Source organism: Lipophrys pholis (assembly GCF_963383615.2).
Source record: "Lipophrys pholis genome assembly, chromosome: 3".
Lineage (NCBI taxonomy): Eukaryota > Metazoa > Chordata > Actinopteri > Blenniiformes > Blenniidae > Lipophrys > Lipophrys pholis.
In genome coordinates, this window is record NC_137627.1 from 8,517,587 (window position 1) to 8,537,000 (window position 19,414).

At 41.3% G+C, this 19,414-nt stretch overlaps 1 protein-coding gene across 1 annotated transcript in view; it reads right to left on the bottom strand.

Moving 5' to 3' along the window:
* The window catches only part of igsf11 (immunoglobulin superfamily member 11), a 108,840-nt gene that overhangs the window by 62,193 nt on the left and 27,233 nt on the right, over positions 1-19,414 (bottom strand). The window contains exon 2 of the mRNA XM_080459479.1: positions 12,110-12,139. Coding sequence (XP_080315605.1) covers positions 12,110-12,139 — 30 coding nt within the window. The remainder of the gene's footprint in view (positions 1-12,109; positions 12,140-19,414) is intronic.

The following is a 19,414-nucleotide window of genomic DNA, read 5'->3' on the forward strand; positions in this document are numbered from 1 at the left end:
ATCAATATGGATTTGCAAAGCGTACTGATGGAAGTAGAAATAAAACAGTCAACTACAACAAGTTTTCATTACGATCATTCTGCGTTTAACAAGAGTGATACATTGGACGGGGAAATTTACAGCAAAAGCCGAATGTCAGAGAGTGACAAGAATGACAGATTGTCCCTTTTTTTAATGTGTCGCCAAAAGCCACTAGACAATATAAACTGTAGGATAGTCTATAGAAACAGTTGGACAAATGGACACTATGGGAGCCAGGATATTACACCTCCGGTCATGGCAATTTGTCTCTTTCTTGATGGATAGGTGCGTTACTTAAAGACAAAGGGGCAACAAGGTGAACAAAGCTATGATATTTTTGTAGTAGGTACAATGTGAACTCAATTATCTTTCAAAATGTGGCCCCCAAAAAATGATGCAAATCTAAGGAAAGGTTGGGTCATGACTGAAGAGCGAGTACAGGGGTTCACTAACAGCTCCAGAAAATCTCTCGCTCTCCCTCTTTCTCTCTCTCTCTCTCATCACCAGGTTTGATAGTATTTATGAAAAACGCAGCGCTTGAGCCACCGAATTCCAAGAGCTCTGTGATGAGTGAGAGGGAGAGTCTATTTGCATTGCCAGTCACAAAGCAAAAGGTGTATCCAATGTCTTGAGGGCTGGAGAAGATGAATAAGGGAAGCGGCACAAGACTGGCTCTATATATAGCAGGTAATCTGTCATCTCATTTTTGTCATCTCCTCTCCCCTCGTTTTTGCTTTGAGGAATGAGGGATTGATGTTCAGAAGATCAGAGGAAGTAAGAAGGGAATGTTGGGGGTCTGGAGAGAGGAGAATAAGGAGAGCCAGTGTGTGTGTGTGTGTGTGTGTGTGTGCGTGCGTGCGTGCGTGCGTGCGTGCGTGCGTGCGTGCGTGCGTGCGTGCGTGCGTGCGTGCGTGCGTGCGTGCGTGCGTGCGTGCGTGCGTGCGTGCGTGCGTGCGTGTGCGGGTGTGTGTGTGTGTGTGTTTGGGGGGTTGAGTAGCTCAACAACTGAGGAAAAACACAACTGTGGAACAAGTTCAGGATTGGGGTTGAACCATTAGGATTGAACTCTTCATTCTATATTGCTCTACAAGCAGCTTATATTTATATTTCAGACACAGTCCATCGGGACAGGAACCCCGGGTTCATTGAGCATTTGAGACATTACCACTTTCTGCAATTTGCCCTGAAAAAAGGCCCAGTGTCCTATAGCAATTTGGATTATTGAGGTTGTTTGGAGTTAAGGTCCTTAAGATAAGTGTTGGGGTAAATGGTCTGATATATAATTAAGATAAACAGTGTTTAGGGTTAGTGCATACATTAATGTTTTATAAGGCAAGTGTTTTTAGAGGTACGTGCTTTTAGGTGATAGAGGTATCAGGGTAAACGATTACGGTTGATGTATTGAGGTTTCAGGTATAGAGAACTGTGAGAGGTAATAATTAGGAATTAGGTGGGATTTTTCGCTAAGGTTGGACTCAGGGTCAAGCATGAGAATTTAGATTTTTAAATGTTAGCATAGGGTGGAAATAATAATGCAACAAGTCAATGAGTGCAACTTTATGTTGTGCCTAAATTAATGTGACACAAATCTATGTAGGTTATTGAGCTGGGAGAAATGAGAAAGGTGCCTTCTGAGCAAAAATGTACAGTTTTTGATGCCGCAGCTGAAGCGAGCTGATACAAAGCAAGTGGTTAAACTTTTGAGAACAACAAAAAAAGAAACTATACATCTAACAGTTTAGTTTCAAAGGATTTCCGCTGAATCACATCCTCTCAATCAGCAACATAGCTGCTGCCTGCAGTCAGATATTTGTCAGGTGGACATTGTTTGAGAGTCTCGTCAGCTCCGACAGGAAGTACTCTCAAGAAGCGAGATCAGTGGCGAAGGGATGGAGAGAAGAATGAGATGTTATAGACGGGAAGAGGGATGAAAGTAACAGCGGACAGTAGGAGAATGAAATATAACCTGAAAGTCAAGAAAGACAAAAAGCAGATAGGACACAGTAGGACAAAGATGCAAATGCACACCGTGCACACACACCGCTCACACCTGGGGAGTTGAATCTGGTACATGAGTGAGTGGTCCGGGAAGCCATCTCTCATTCCCCCGGTGCCAGTCCCAACTGAACTGCGACAGCAACTTTTTGCTGAGAGAGAATTCTTACACTCTCTGATGAGGAGCTGGCTATGGTGAGGCCTGCAGGCACACACTAATACATACAGGAGGAAGAGGGAATCATTAGACTAACTCAACCATTCATAGGCAGAAGACAGTTAGCTAGCCAGCTTCATCTAGAAACACTTGAATAATTCACAGGGGTGTAAATAAAATATATCCAGTGGCCTTTACCTAAAAAAAAAAAAAAAAAAAAATTGGAAACAAGATTGCTGCTGTGCTGAGTAATGAGTTCTTCTGTCGGAAATAACTTCAAATATGACAGCCAAGCAGATGTACGCTTTGAAAAAAAAGGGGGATGTACCTCAAAATTCAGTTATTCACATTGATATCCACGAAAAGAGGGTTGTGCAGTTTGATTTTAAACTGAATATTTCATCAATGTAACCACCTTTGATAATGACACAAATATATTTCTCCAAATCGGCAAGAAAGTTATAAGACTTAGCGATTGCAATGGTGTCCACGAGTACAGGGTGCGAACTCAGGGGGGGGGGGGATCATGTGTAAAATTAGGCTATTTTTATTTGTACATAAGGGTGAATCATCACTCTCTCACTTTAATAAAGTTGCCAGCCTGCATGCAGTTCTTGTCCTCACCATTGATGTGTGGGGGCGCTAGTCTTAAACATCACTGCAAATCAGACAGCCTCTCAATTTCAAACAGAGAAACCTCGTAAATTTCGGATTTCCTAATAAGAAAAATTATCTTCGGGACTCTAAGGAGCAGCCACAGGAAGCTGATCAAGGTCTGTGGAGGCTTCTGTCTGAAGGTAATGTCGATAAACTGGATTATTAATATTCAGCACTGTGTTGTATATGATGGTGCTGAGGACTGAATCTCTGGTCATCAGGTCCTTTTTCTTTTCTAATTCTGATGGGCATGCGTGTTTGTTGTCAATTATTAGTTTGTTGATGCGTGTTAATGTATTTGAGAGGTTATTTTGAGCATGTTAATGTGGATTTGATTCCCGGAGGAGTTGCACTTTTTTTTCTTTTTAATTGACATTCGTTTGACGTCCAGACAAGACCAGGAAATTCATACAAAAAACTTTAATTGTGGCTTTTTGTGTCCACTTGTAGCCCTGAAGCCACAATTGGACACCACTTTTGGCTCAGTGGGGTAGAAAAGTAGGCTTGTATGACGAATGCGTGTTGAGTCATCGCCCTAAGCACCCCGGGGCCCACCCCGCCGAGGTGAGCCCCCCCCCCCCCGAAAGCCGGGGTATAGTTTGCACACTGCACGAGTACAATTACCCAAAAACATTGAGCAAAAAACAATGTTCCCCAGTGGTGGGAGCTCAGCAAGTACATTACTATCCTTTAATCCTCCCAGAATAATGGATGATAGCAGGACGTTTATTGCTTTTCTCCTGCAGCAAAGAGCGCAATATTTTCTGCATAATGCATGAGCCCTACAACAGGGCCCAAATCATCCCTAAAACAAATAGCCTCATAATCAATGGGGCGGCGAGCCATTTGTGCATGTTAGACATCAGTCGTCCGCGTGTACACGACATAAAGACACACAGTATACGGACACATTTGCCATACAGGCAGAGGGATGGAGGCAAAGAAAAGAAATCAAAGCACGAGCAGCTCGTCGGGTGAAGATTAATAAGTCACAATTCTTTTCCACGTGTCCCACCGGTGCTCTGACGTTAACATACGGTGGTGATGCAGTCGTCACCGTGTGTGCCAAAACTACAATTGAGTGTGAGGAGAAATCGATAGCCGCTCTCCCCAATTTTTCATGGAGTCTCCCTGTGATTATGAAAATCAGTCCACTTGGTAGGAGCAAAGATCACTCTGCTCTGCTGGCTCATGGGTGCTGCCATTAGCATACAAAGACATTTTTCTTTATATTTAAAATAGGAAATAGGAATATCGGTCCATTTCCCCGGGTACTTTGCATTCTTCACAAAATGCAATAATCACTATTAACATGTTGTTGTGTGATGTACATACACAGTAGGAGACCCAGTACACTGTGAGGATTACTGATAATCATGATAACATTCAAATCTGCAGTTATGCTGCATTTCAATCCCTGATCCCAAAACTTCACTTTGTCAAAAAAAACTAAAGAAAAAAATCTCTGATGGAAGATTTATGGTCCGTGAAATAGAAAAAGACAAGAGAGTACGCTCTCCATCCACTATATACAATTTCATTTCAGGATACTGTTTTCATATCTTTGCATGACTCAGTGTCCGAGGACAAAGTTGAGAAAACTAAAAGATGTCCTTTGGTTCAGCCCTCAGACAACTGACATCTAAGGACAGCTGCTCTTCCTCTTTTTCCCCCCTTCCTCCCTCTTTTACCCTATTTTCTTTTTTCTCACTGTCGATCACACGCGGAAAAAAAAAAGTTTAAACTCCTCTCGTCCAGGCCCACCTCTCCAAACTGAACAGATTTTCTCTCCATCTGTCCGTCCTTATGAAGCACTCTTACGCTCCCTTCCACAGACATTTCTTTTTTCAGATTTACTCCACAATGTATAATTACACCATTGACAAAAATTAGAAAGTGGATAGTTTGTGTGCCTGTCCGTTAAAGAGGCAGCCAGTCTCACTGGTGAGTGATATATATCAGGAGGTTCCTCTCAACTCCTATTACTCTGACACAACACTTTCTATTTAGCTCCCTGACACTAAGCACTGTTGGAGCCTCGGGGCTCGACCTCACAAATACTCACAGTGTCTCCCTCACTTTCCACACACCTCAAGTTGGGACATAAAAGAATGAAAAGATTCCAGAGAGTGGAAATGCAACACCATCAAAATAAAATGATCCAACTCTAAGGGCACAATTTTGACAAGTGACTTCCCCTTTGTTCGGATTATTATCAGTAAATAATAGAATGTAGAAACATATACCGGTAGTTGTATTTGTAAGATGTAAACAACTTGAATCCACCATTGTGGATCATATTATGGATCCTAGTAAGAAAGGTATTCTTGAAATTGGGAGGTCATGGTGTATCTCACTGTATCATGACTTATTTTGAGTTACGTCTGTGTTTAAGTTCTCATCCAAAATGTTGAAGTGGTTTTGATCCAGCAGCCTGAGACAACCCCAGCCGAGGGCTGAAACCAGGAACATCAAGTGACCATGAGCTTTACTGGAACAACAAGCAGCACCACACTGGACAATATTCTACATTCTCCTGACTGAGGACCGGGACAAACTCACCAAGCTGTCATTCCTACATTACTTAGAAGCCTTTGAGTCATTAGACAATTAGTTTGAGTTTGTTTCCACACACACACACACACACACACACACACACACACAGACCACTAATGTTACTTTGTCATGGCCTACATAACAACAAGTCAGCTCCAAGTTTCTGGTTCGCTTTGTACCCCGCTTTGTACCCCGCTCACAGTTGGTATCCTGCAGGTTTCAGGTAAGATGATTAATGTAGGTGTTGGTGGCGTTAATGAGGAGTGCCCTTTTTCTTCTGTCCCTGCGGCTGGCATCTGCCCACCTTCGACATCTCGAGAGAAAGTAGTCCCGTCCCTGACTGGAGGGCATAGCAGAGCAGAGACAGCCAACATAGATTACTTGGAATAACATACTGGGTGCTTTGCTTCATGGTCACAGTCTGTTGCTGTGTTTAAAGAAAGACTGACACTTAGTTATAATGAATGATTGCTATAACTCATGAAGAGTCAAGGAAGCATTTTGTAGCTGTCAAAGTTCAAATAGAGAAGTTCTGAATTGACACAAAGGTTGATGCATGCATCTGAGTGGCTTTGAGTGAAGGCGCGCTCAGAGCTAAAAGTCTAAAATAGTACCATTCAAGCAGTTACAGAATTGACACCGTACAAAGTATTTCTTTATTCCAAGAAGAACAGTTTCAATCCATTTACAAGTATTGAGCCCATCTAAAAGCAAATCTCGAAGCTGATTCCTACATTTACAAAATAACGTTTTGAGATCTGTGTTTTTATCTGTCTTCATACAAGCTTCTACATATTTTCAATCATGCATCTCAGTACATGAAGGATAAAGATCCTTATGTACGAGAAAACAATGTTACTTGGATCTTGGATGTGGTGCCAACTATGAAACAGTGCAAGGACAGGTTAATTTAAAATTGACATACGATCACGAAGAGGCCTCTCAATAACTAAGTGGCACGCACCATTAATTCAGCAGTGTTTGTTTCGACTTTCAACTTTAATAGGATCATGGAATACATTCTCTAGAATTGCCAAATGAAAGGTAAGAGGAGAGAAGGTTATTTGTGACTCTGAGGTGTAATTCAGAATGGGTGGCCCTCTTTTAATGCAGCGCTGAGCTGTTTGGAAAGGTGCGAGTGTGTTCCGTGTCATTCCTCTCATACCTTACAGTCCTGACCTCTGTCTGTCTCATAAACAGAGGCTTGGCAAACATTGTGCATAGAGAGACAAGGTTGGAAGGTCAGAGAGAGAGAGAGAGAGAGAGAGAGAGATGACTGACGGACAGTTCGTAGGAGGCGATGAATCTAACTCTACAGGCAGATGCAAAATTAATCGATTTTGCTGGTTCAGGGTCTTTAAAACAATGAACCTGCGAGGCATGAAGCATGCAGACATTATAACATTGTATATTAACTAAAGCGTGTCATTCAAGCTACCAAAATAGAATCATTTCCAACCAATGATACTGACTTCATTAGTCTAGTTTGTGAACAGTTGGTTTGAATGAAAATAAACACTGAGTCATATCTTAGTAAAAGTATTTCAGAAAAAAATAATAATAAAAATCAATGTTTACTTAATTTCTGGCACTTTCAAGGCCAAACAGCTCCCCAGTCTATCAAGACAAATAGATATTTCATCATGAAAATAGTTTTTGATTGCAGCATGTTTTACAGCTGTTCATGTCATAAACCTTCAGATAAACTGTCCCCGACATTATGGAGACATAGTGAAGCAATAATGTGACTGAACTTAACAAAAAATAAATTAAAAAATAGACCGACATTTAACCTTGTCACATTTCACACTCACTCTCTAACACCATTATATAGATTTAATTACACTTACAACAACTGATTGGGAGTGAAAGTGCCAACATTAGCACAATGTGTAAGAGGAACAGGGGGATTAGAGATTATTAAGGCAAGCTTGTAAACCAGAAGTTACGTTCCTTGGTTCAAATCCTACTACTGATGGATCACCGCTGTGGTTTTCTGATCAAATTGCTCAGGTTGCATCAGGAAAAGCAAATGGTGTAAAAAGTATTGCTGTAGTACTCAAAACCCGTCTTGGTCTCAACGCCACGTTCAAAAGAGCTTAGTCTTGACTCAGTCTCTGCCACTTAAACTCTTGGTTTTGTCTTGACTTGGTCTCTGGTTAAGTGGTTTTGACTGAAACATTACTAAACGGTGCCAAATTTTACATGTAGATCACGTGATCCACTTTGGAGACTCTGAATGGGAACAGCTGTAATGAGATTAATGGAAAATTCTAATTGTAATTCTAGTTTAGTCCTTTTTTTACGTGCTTCCACAACTCTTTCAGACTTCGGTCCTGTTGTGTTTTCATCCACCCACATCCAGTCTGATGTCTAGCATCAGTTCACCTTGCACCTTCGGTCAGGTACAGTTGAAACCTGCGAGTTTGCATTTCTGCAGTAAGTGTTCCCCCTCTTCGATTTAATGTTTCTCCTTCTTTCAAGCCCTCTTTTTTAAATAAGTCACCATATTATCCTCCCACGTGTGCTTCACCTTTTCCCAGCCTCCCACTCTCTCTCCTAACTTCCCTGCACCCCCTTTGTCCCCCGACGATACTATACGAACTCTCATTACATGGGTGGTAATAGACTCTTCAGCACTATGATCCTCTTTATTATCTGTCAACTGTGGACTACATCTCTAAGCTGATTAGCCAGAGCTGTCTTTTCAGGATTTCAATTAGGAGCATTTTGAATAGTCAAGCAGATTGCTTGCCTCATATTCATTACCGACATTCTTGGAGTGCTGCTACGCGACGTTCAAATACAGTAATCCAAGAAATACATTGCGGGTGTGAGGATGAAAGAGCAGCGGAGCAATGACATCATGGCAGATTTTAATACTGGTCTTGCAGGAAAATCATTAAAGTAGCTATTAGAAGCCAGCCAAAGTCATTTACAGGAGTAGGGAGACGTGTAGTTAAGCATAAAAAGACCCAGTAGGCGGCCATACCACTGCCATGTAGACGTGTGGGTGAAAACACACAGTTTGGAAGGTTGCAAAGAACTAAGAGACGCAAATATTTCCAATAGTATCAATAAAGTCATCAAACAACTTTCATTTTGCTTCCTGCTTTAATCCATCCATCTTCTATACCGCTTAATCCTGTGCAGGGTGATGGGGCGCTGGAGCCAATCCCAGTTCATCATAGGGAAAATACACAGAGACAGACAACCACACACACCCATGTTCACACCTAGAGGCAATTCTTCAATTAACCTTGCATCCATGCTTTTGGACTGCGAGACGAAACCGGAGTACCCTGAGGAAACCCACACACACACACAGGGAGAACGTGCAACCTCCACACACAAAGGCAAGGCCCCGCCCAGTATTTGATCCAGCGCTAACCAGTGCACCGCCGTGCGGCCCCTGCTTTAATCCACTTATGCAAAATCTTCACGAGATGCAAATAATTGGTTGGTCTGAGCAGCACAGAGGACAGCTGATTGTGGGATATTGAGGAATCTCTACTCTACTACTGAACATCTATGAGTTCATTTTCTCAGGGTGGCCATGTCAGCCCATCTCATTTCAGACAGGCTGACACAGTAAACATTCTACATTTGGGACCTGATGCCTGCAACAAAAAATAAAAGAGGAGGAGGCTGAAGTAACTGAGGGAAAGGAGGGTGGGACTGCTTGTGCTAATGGATTTAGGTCAGATGACGAAGACAAGATTTGTTCGGTGCTCTGAGTGTCTGTGTGTTAGTGTGCACACGTGACCGTGTCTGTGTGCCCATGTATATCTGTGCTGTAAGATTTTTGATTTATTTATTTATTTATTTTTTGTGACATCATTAGCAGACGAGCCAAAATATGATGATCTCAGGGCATTATCGGTGTCTGTTTAAGGTATCCGGCTTTATCAAATACCCACTTGACACAGGAGTCACCATCATGATTTATCATTCACTCTGTCTGACTCTCTCATTTTCACACACACACGCACACACACACACACACACACAAAAGCACACACAGACACACACAGACACACACGCACACACACACACTAATCCATTCAGTCATTGTTAATCCAGCTGTGTGCTGGTACAAAGATGTGGCACCCCGGTGCCAACCGAGTCACCGGTCCTGATGTCACACCTGTCTGGATATCAGCTATTGCAGGAGTCACTGTCGAGCCGCCCAGGGACGCAAGAAGATGTGAATCAATCAAGAAGAAGAAACCTTGTACTCTGCCCTTCACATTGTACCACTCTGCATGCAGAAAGCATCAATGTCACAGTTGCATGCGTCCGCACACTAAGTGAAATGTTGTTGTCATGTTCTCTGTTGTGTTAATTCGACTCAGCCTCACTCAGAGGATCAGTCAGTGGGAAGGGATGAAGTTGTACACACTTGAGGTTCTTTCCGCAGCAGTCGTGTAGTATCTGCAACGGAACAACTGTGAGCAGAGCAGCTGAGAGTCAAGTGCCTTTTCCCTGGGTACCTTCACGGCGCTTGTGAAAGCGGAAACGAGAGCCTTCCACAATTTCAAACAAGATGTTTCCAGGCAAGCAGATATTATTTTTTTTTCTGCGGTTATTTCACTCAAACCTCAAAGCAGCTGCTATTTCTTAGGGCGTTTTACTCTCCATGTTTTATCAAAATCACATTCAGATCTTAGGACTTTGTACAAAATGCCTATCAGCAGATGAATTAAGTATTAAAATACCATGAAAAGTCTTTTGTCTTGTCTTAAAATTGTCTTTTTGATTCCTCAAGTGTGGCACAGAGGATTTGTGAAGTGCTCAGAGGCACTTCAGTACTGTTAATGTGCTTGATGAACAGCCTCCCAGACTAATACACCTTTATTAATCTGTTATAACCCTCAAATTCATCATGTTTCATTTTAATCGGGTAATAATCGCTTAGCATTCAATTTCCATGATAAAAACTGAACCTAGTTCAGTTCAAAACAGGTTTAAGAGTAACTTAAAAAAGGGTTAGAAGGGTCAGCAACAGATTTATTAATCCATATTATTCCATATTATCCACATCACTATTAATCCATATTATGCAGGATCCATCCATTCAGCTTCTCTACTGTTTCGGGGACCATCCACTTCAGGTTTATGCTGGACTGGAGCTGATCCTGGCTAAGGCGGGGTATACACATCATACATAATGCATAATCATACAGGTTTTTTTTCAGATCGCCTCTCCATTCTCCAATTCGCCCAAAAATTACAGTGAAGCCAAATTCAGGTAGACTGACCCAATCTTACCAAGCAGGGCTCTTATATAAAACCCCCCGTCCAATTTCCCAGTTTGGCTCTATATTAGAGTGTCTCAATAAGTTTTCCTTTGACATTTTCAAATCCAATTTCGACCTCATGAAAAGTCTCTAAGTCTCAGGTCACAACTTGGGAAACCATGTTCATGGAAACCCAGATGAGGAGTTGACATTTTATTTGTGTTTATTTGTGTGTGTCTGTGTGAAAATTATAGTTGCAGAGCTCTTTATGGTCAAGGTTAAATATTTAGTTGTGATGGTTCCGGGATGGATTAAAAAAAAAAAAAGCATTATTCATATGAGAGGGCCACACAATTGATGTTGTATAAAGGTGTATGTGAGAGGGGTTAGGAGACACTAAAATACATGCAGACACGGTCAGAGATTTAAACGACGATAGATGAAAAGCAAAGGCGAGCTTAAGCTTAAGGAAGTTGCGATGGGAGAGTTCAGAGAAAACGGGACAGAAAGAAAGGGTGATGAGTGGAAGAAAAAAAAATTAAACCCAAGAGGGAAAAAAAAAAAAAAGGAGCAGTCAGATTGAGACTGAGTGGAGTGAGGAGCAAAAACATTGTGAACTCTGAAAGCCGGAATGAGAGAGGAGAAAGAGAGCATCACATGTTTTTTTTGTTTTTTTCTTAAATGCACGTGGGAAAAACTGCTGAGAAATCTCGTCAAGAAAAAAGAAAAAAAGAAAAAAGAAAGCGGCAGGAAATGCAATAGGAAATAAATGAGAGTGACAGAGAGAGGGACTGAGTGCTAAAATGTAGTAGAGGAGACAGCAGATGGTGGGGATTATTCTGGACTAAAATACTCTGGGATCTACAGCGGGAAGGCCGCAGACATAAACCGTTACAGACTCCATCTGCCAGAAATAGACCAAAAAGAGCTGTAGGCCCACCATCGGTTTAATGATCAAATACTGCCTGGATTGCAAAATCCAAAATGGCTATAACTGTCATCGTAAACAACACAATAAATCACAGGATAAATAAAAAATGCTGATGCTCGATCATGCTTGGGTCTATTAAAGCCACTTGGGAGGGGAGATGTCCTGTTGAGTCATTTGATACACATACCTACAAACACACAGCGTGAGACCGCTTATGAGGAAAATGAATAAACATGTCGTGGCTTCATTTGTTTGGAGCAGGTGAAAAAGCCACTGTAGTATTCCAGAGTGTCTGTGGGTGATTATGGCTGATACCATAAGACACCGCTAATCCACATTTTGTGTTCTCCATGATTAGGACAACAGTCTGTTGAGCTAACTGCGTGTGTGTGTGTGTGTGGCAATGGCTTCATATCCACATGCATACCCATAAACATAAACACACATGCCTGCAGATACAGCCTAATGCCTGCTAATCATTTTTGTCTCCTCCTGTGCGCAGAGAGGAAAAGAGAGCACAAAGAGGCATTTAAAAGTTTTGTTTTCGTTTACCTTTCCCTGTGTGTAGATCAAACCTTGAACCTGCAAAACAGAAAGAGACAAAGGAACACAATTACTGTTGCGTTCTGGGCGAGCACAATAGTGACTGAACACGCTGTACAATGCACCAGGATGCGCGCGTAGAAATTCAAACAAAAAAATCAACGACATTAGCGTCTCGCTGCAGGTGGAAAGAAGTCACGCCACGCTCGGTTTTCTGTCTGCAGCTTTCTTTCAATGCACCTCTGTAATTGCCTATTGAGCCATGTCACTCAAGACTTGTGCTTTGTGTTCCTGCAATAGCAAGAAAGTCGGTACTCTCTAGTCCCAACAGTAGTCTGAGGATGGCGAACATATTGACTTCTTCTATGTGTGCATAAGAAAGTGTGTGTGTGTGTGTGTGTGTGTGTGTGTGTGTGTGTCCATGTGTGGTATTGACTAATTATCTACCCTGACAGGGGACAGTTAATTAAATCCTTTCCTGGCAGTAGGCATAAAGTAATTATTGTGCATGGATGCATATCTATCAGAGAAGGAGAGAAAAAAACCTCTTCATCCACATGCGCTAAATCCATGTCACATGCGCACGTTTGCAACACACACAAAGAACTCCTGCAAGCCTACACACACACACACACACACACACACACACACACACTCGCACAGTGCTCACATTGCAATGTAGGACCAAGTTTTTGCATCATCACCTTGAAAGTTTACACTCCTCCGTGAATAAAATGCAGTTTTTCCTTCACCACAAGCTGCTCCTCGATAGTATGTGCACCTAAACTAACTTTTTTTTTCTCTCTCTTTCTCTCCGTTCACATGCCTGCCAGACAAAATAAAAACAGATGGCGTCTGGATGTGACTGCATTGACTCGCATGTGACAGACCGCCAATATTATCGCTACTGCTTTCATCATTACAGTTGGCAGTGATCAACCTGTGTGACTTCTGCACGCAGCTGAGTACACTGGCAAGGAAACAGCAACCGGTGCTTCTTGGGTTTCATTGAAAAAGCTTCCCGGAAGTAACTGCAGGTTTTGAGGAGTAACTGCAACAAATATCTGTCATTTGTCCCACAATTAAAAACTAAAGTTGTGAAACTTCAATGATGCATCTGGTCGTTGAAATATTTTAAATAAAGCTTACAGTAAAACTGATCTAATCAGTTTAGTTTTGGACTGGAAAAGGTATTAGCACTGATTTGTTATCTTGAAAAATGAATTTGATCACTTCTATACAAATTGATTTTTTCAAAATTTTTTAATCCATATCTTCAATATTTATCTAATTTAGTTTTTCTTTATTCAATTAATATTTACTTTATCTTGTTTATCTTATTCAAGGAGTTTATAATCGAATTCTTTTTCACTTATTACAATACACCTTTTAATGCTTGAGTTTTAATTTGTGTTTTCATATTGACTGTTTCACTGCCTTTAGATATGTTCCAATATCATTCAATAAATCAGCTGTGAGGCACTTTGAATTCTGCTGATTTGCATTAGAGAAGAAAAAAAAGACCGATTGATTTATGAGTCATTGTTTCAGGTGTGTTCTCCACAATTTATATTTGTCAGTGCAGACGCCTGACAGACAGAGCTCTGTGGACTTGAAAACGTATTAAAGAGTAAATTCTCTAAGGACTTAAAATCTATATTTTCAAACCCTTCCAGGGATAAATTGTGCCCACTGACAGTGCCAGTAAAAATTACATTTTTCTGTGTAAGTGCCTCAAACCACTGTGCCCCCAATTACCTTTTTTTTTTCAGCTTGAAGCCGACACACTGGAACAAACTGGCTGGCGTCTGCTGGATGAAAGGCCCGCCATCGAGTTGGTTTGAACATGTGCAAACAGATGCCTGCTACATCTGTTGTCTGATAACATGATCTGCTCGGCTCAGAGGAATGGTCCAGCGCTTGGATTGATCGGTGACATTTTTGCTAAGCTGCGGCGAGTGTTTGCGATTCTTTACCTTGACTGAAAAGCACTTTGAATGCTATAATCAGTGATAAAAGCTTTTTGCACTGGCATGGAACCACTTGACATGACATCTTCTGAAGAAAAAAAGAGATGAAAAATACATTTTCGCTGGGAATTTCCATTCTTCCGCTTTGCTTAATAACAGGGGTTTCTTTTTTCCAGACTTCTGATCTGTGAGACCAGCTTAAAAGACTCCCTCTTTCTTCGTTTTTTTAGTTTCCTGCAGAACACTGCTTTATTGTCTTACACTGTTGGTCTGTTAGAGCATTTTGAAAAGGAGAGGCAACAGTTCCACTGAAAACCTTTGAAGCTGAACAAAGACTGACCACCCAGCCTCCAGAAGCCACGGAAATAACAGGAACTTCTGTGGCTTTCACATTAACTGATACACACACATGACCCTGAACCCAGTAAAACTCCCTTTTATGTACTGGTTTATGTATCCTCAAAAACACTTTCACGTGAGAGCACCTAAATTGCACTAATTTGCATCTCGAGGAATCACAAGTCTCACTAGATATTAGGTCTCCTAACTACAGTTTGGAGTTATAAACCGGGCGAGGTAACACTGTGCAAAGTTGACAAACTAATAACAATACCATCAACAATACTTAAACACAAGAGTATCTCCCAAACAAATAGAAATAAAGCTGGATTAAACTTGAGAGCTGGGGCATGCATGTTTCCTACAACGGTGTTGCAGAGCGTCTGCTTGGAATAACACACACCACTGTCCCATTGATTCAGAACAACAGAGTCACTTTAAAAAAAATTTAAAGAACAGTATCTCTGAACCAGGTGTATTTGCGGGTCCATGTCAATGAAGATCTTTTTTTTTTTTAATGTTGAGAGGGAAATATCAGTTTTGTAAAAACCTGGGCACGTGTAAATATGGCCTGACTTGTGACTTGTTTCATGGTGCTGACTTTACCTTTTCATGTCCGATTGCTGTTCTCTGCCCTGATGTGTTTCACCTCTGTCTGAGTGTGTGACTGTCCTGACCGGGTGGCTGTAGTATATGTTGGGCGTCTTTTATGTTTCTGGTTGTCAGTTTATCCTGTGATCTGCGTAGGTTGTTTTCCAGCATCCAGCGTCTTCTGTGATCTCCAACATTTTGTGTTTATAGAATTTTGGTCTTTTGGATTTTCATGCTCTAATATATTGAGCTCCTGTCCCACCAACGACAGTGTCTGGCGTCATGAGTCTTCCTCTCAGCACACCATGGCACACCAAACCAAAAAACAAGAACACACAGAAGCTGCCCAATAAATACCACAGCCACCAGGCGAAGACAATCATACACTCAGGCACAGCTGAAGCACATCAGGGCGGGAAACAGCAATCAGACATAAGGAGAGAAAGTCAAAGGGCCTGAAACAAATGACATCGAGAATGTCCAAAAAAAACACAAGAAACAAAATGACACTTTGATCCTTTCACTGTAACTCTAACAAGGATCAAGTCAGTTTGAAGGATGTTGGTTGCAATGATCAAGCCAACAAAATGCAGGTAAAAGCTGTAGTTTTTAGAAAAAAAGAATATAAGTACCTTTCTTGACTATTTTAAAGGCTAGTACCTTTATTATAAAGTAGTACTTCTTGAATATAACTGTTCTGTTCTCCTTCCACCCCTGCATGAGTTTTGCGATATGCTTACAGACTGATGGCACTTCCAGTCACAGCAGCCATCACTGAGTGTGTTTGTCTGATTAGTAGATACCACATATAGAGATAAATGTGGGCTCTTCTGTGGATGAAAGCATTGTTGACCTGACGAAGATTCACCGAGGATCAGAGTTTCAGCGAGATCAAAGCAAACAAACCCCCCCCCCCCCCCCCCCCAAAAAAAAAAAGATAATAAGGACAAGCAGAGTGATTTTCTCCCAGCTTCTCTCCGCGAGCTGTGAGGCCGCTGCTTCGCCTGGCTGATGCTTTCCAACCGATGCCGCTCGCATCGCCAACACCAGCGAAGGATTCAAACTACCAGCTACACGCAGCTAAAGTGTTCTGCACCTGCCGACACAGAGGCGCAATCATTTCATCAGATGTTAAGCAGCGTCACCTGACCATGCACGTTGAGATGGAGCAAAAGCTCACGGGAAAGATGGAGAAGGTGTAAAAAACAACAAAGAGGGAGAAAAAAAAAAAAGTGTCTTTCTTGCTGTGATTTTGACAGTTAATAAATCTCTCATCAAGGTGGAGTTCCTGCCTCCGAATGGAAACGTTGATAGTTTATACGCTTTTTAAGAGTAGAAGTGCGATCGATGATGATTGATGCAAGAGGTGGCTGTTTAATTAAGAAAAATTGATGCTTTAAAAAGTGACAAGCGGCCAAGAACAAATGAAGCAAAACAATAAATGTGTGATGAAGTGAGCAACAGGCTATACACGTCCCCCCGTCTGAACTGAGCGACATTAAGCTCTTTCCTTCCTCCTCTCTGGAATGCTGTGATTAGTCACTGCGTGAGTCTACCCTGAGCAGGTTGAATTTAATCTCAACCTCGGAGGCACTTTACAGAAATTTTCAAACCATTACCCAAGCTTCAACAATTGGCACTGGCTGCCAAGCACCTTCAAGGGAATGTCAGTTTCCATGGAGACCACACCGCCACCACTAAACCTACCACTACTACCCCAGCTGTGGGTCCCGCCACCCTCCTGAGCAAGAGCAAAAAATCCTATGATGGCCACATATCACAAACCTTTCTGAAATGTCCTCTCCTTCACAGCGCTGGTATGTCTGTCTCTTTAAATTCACATCACTGCTGGTGTTAATTTATGCATCTGTGCTGTCAGTCCAAACATCTGCCCGCCTGTTAGAACATTTTTATAAATGCAGCTCTTCTGCTGGACTCCTTAAAAGACAGTTTAACCATGCAATAATCCAATACTTTTACATCAACTACTCACCAAATTATCATGATCTCTGATAGTATCTCAATATGTCTTTCTCTTTCTCTCTTTTTAAACTTTGGTTCATTCCTACTCTTGTCATTACAGCATGTTTTAGCAAAAACTCTCTCCTCTGAACACTCATCCAGCACAAGTGGAATCTCAATCAGCTATCATATTGTGCGACGTGAAGCGTTGTGTTCACTCTGTTTGCAGACAAAAATTGCAGACGTGATTTGCAGTAATAATCAGTACAGATTTAAATTGTTACTGGCAGCTTGCGCCGCAATCAAATCCCAGCTGACTATGTGTGAATGCATGTGTGCACCCTGGACAGGCAACCAGTCCATCGCAGTGACAAAACAGCGAGACAATACACTAAAGATTACCGCCTATGGCTAATTGAAAATCAATTAATTGGCTTAAAATATATGTTTTTGGACTGCAGGTGGAAATCTGACTATTGAGAGAAAACCCACTCATACACAGGGAGGCCATGCAAACTCCAACCACGAACCTACAACCTTCTCAACCACAAGGAGAATTGTGCTAACCACTAAACCCATATTCCCATGGATATAAATCTGGAATGCAAATTCCAAAATTGAGCTGGGATAGAGGAACATGCAAACTCTGCACAGAAAGGCGACAGAACCCTGGTTGGGTTCACTATGAGGAAGAATTGCTCACCACTACAATGGGCACCCCGAAAAAGAAATAAAATCAATATTTTATTCACTAAATTAAATATGCCCAGCATATAACGATAGCAATAAAAAGTAATGTCATCTAACGCGCTTTAAATGAACCGTTCAGGTTTTCTCTATGATGCATACACACATTTATAATGGGATCAAGGTTGAGAGCATTAACTGTTCATTAGTTGTAATGAAACAGATGAAGCACAATTAGAGGTAGAGAAATTATTATTGAATAATCACAAAGGTCTCTTATGCTGTGTTTCAACTTCACACATTTTATTGTAATGGCCATTTTTGCTTTGCTGTTGTCAATGTCAATGGGAGCGTTTTCTGTGGCGTTATTACGCACATTAATGAGAACAAACCAACACCTATAAAATCATCACGGTGAGGCAGTTTGACTTTTATCCGAGAGCTTGGAGGAGATATAATTGCTATACGTGCATATGGGATTTACGAAAAGGCAGAATTTACTTTCTGGAAAGAGCCTATTTTACTTATAATATGCAGCGTAGTAACTCTGGACTTCATTACATTCATCCCAACAGTAAACAAATCCTCAGTCCCTTTGTAACTTTACTGCCCGTCTTAACCCTTTATAAGAACACATTTTGAATCGCTTTTTGGTTATTTCTGTTAGATAACACAACACTAAGACATCTCTGTGGCTCCTGTGTAAAAAATATAAGTGGGAAAAATAATAGATTTTCAGAAAATATGATTTAAATATATTCTTAAATACTCATAACTGCAAATTAGAATGAAAATGGAATCTTGGTATTACCCTGTAATCTTATTCCAACTGTGAATCTTCTATATATCTTACATGTATTCAACTTTAAATTTGTTCTATATCATTTTTACATACAAGTCACAGAAGAGAAGATCTGATTTTATGACATCAGATGTGTCTTCATAAGTAAAATGTTGCATTAAAAGGTTTCAATTCATATGTAACAAGTGTAGAAAAAAATCTACTTTAGATGCACCTGCATTTATTATCAACGACTGTTTTGTTAACCATAAATTCTATCCACATTAAATGCAGTGTAGTTGTCATAGAAATGACTGATGTCTTGTTTTGCTGTGCCTCATGAGCAAATTCTACTTGCATATTTAAAAAAAAAAAAAAAAGGAAAAGGAAATGAAGAGAGCTGCTCAGTGGACACTGAGAAAATGCGGCTTCAAGCAAATCAGACATGCGGCTCCCAGAGGCAAAACCTGCGCTCGTGTTTTCTGCTGGCATGTTTTAGCCAGGAGACGATCGCCAGCTAGTGAGGAGCAACGTTGGGAACAACAGGCTCAAACAAGCTCCCACGGGAGGTGGCGAGCTCCTTAAAAAAACCACACAAACTGCATGCATTTAAAACACCTCGCTGGCATACGTTCACACATGATTTCATGACCCCACGGTGTTCACACCTGATTCTCTCCCCTCCTGGGTCCTAATCAAGTTGTTTGTTTCTGGAAGATTCATTAGTTTGTTTCTCTGATTGTGTGGATGCGAGTGCCTCTAAGTGAGCGTGTGTGCTCGCTCATGCGTACGCTTATTTAGCATTTAAAGAACACAAACACGCGTACCTCGCGTCCTTGAGAGAGCCTCTAAACAAATTTAAAAACGCGTGCGAAAAACCCCTCCTGACTTTATCACATTGATCATTTTTCATTGCGTAGCGCCTTTTTGTTTGAGGGAATGCAGGTCATTACGATGCAGGCTGCATCGGAGAGGGTGCTAAAA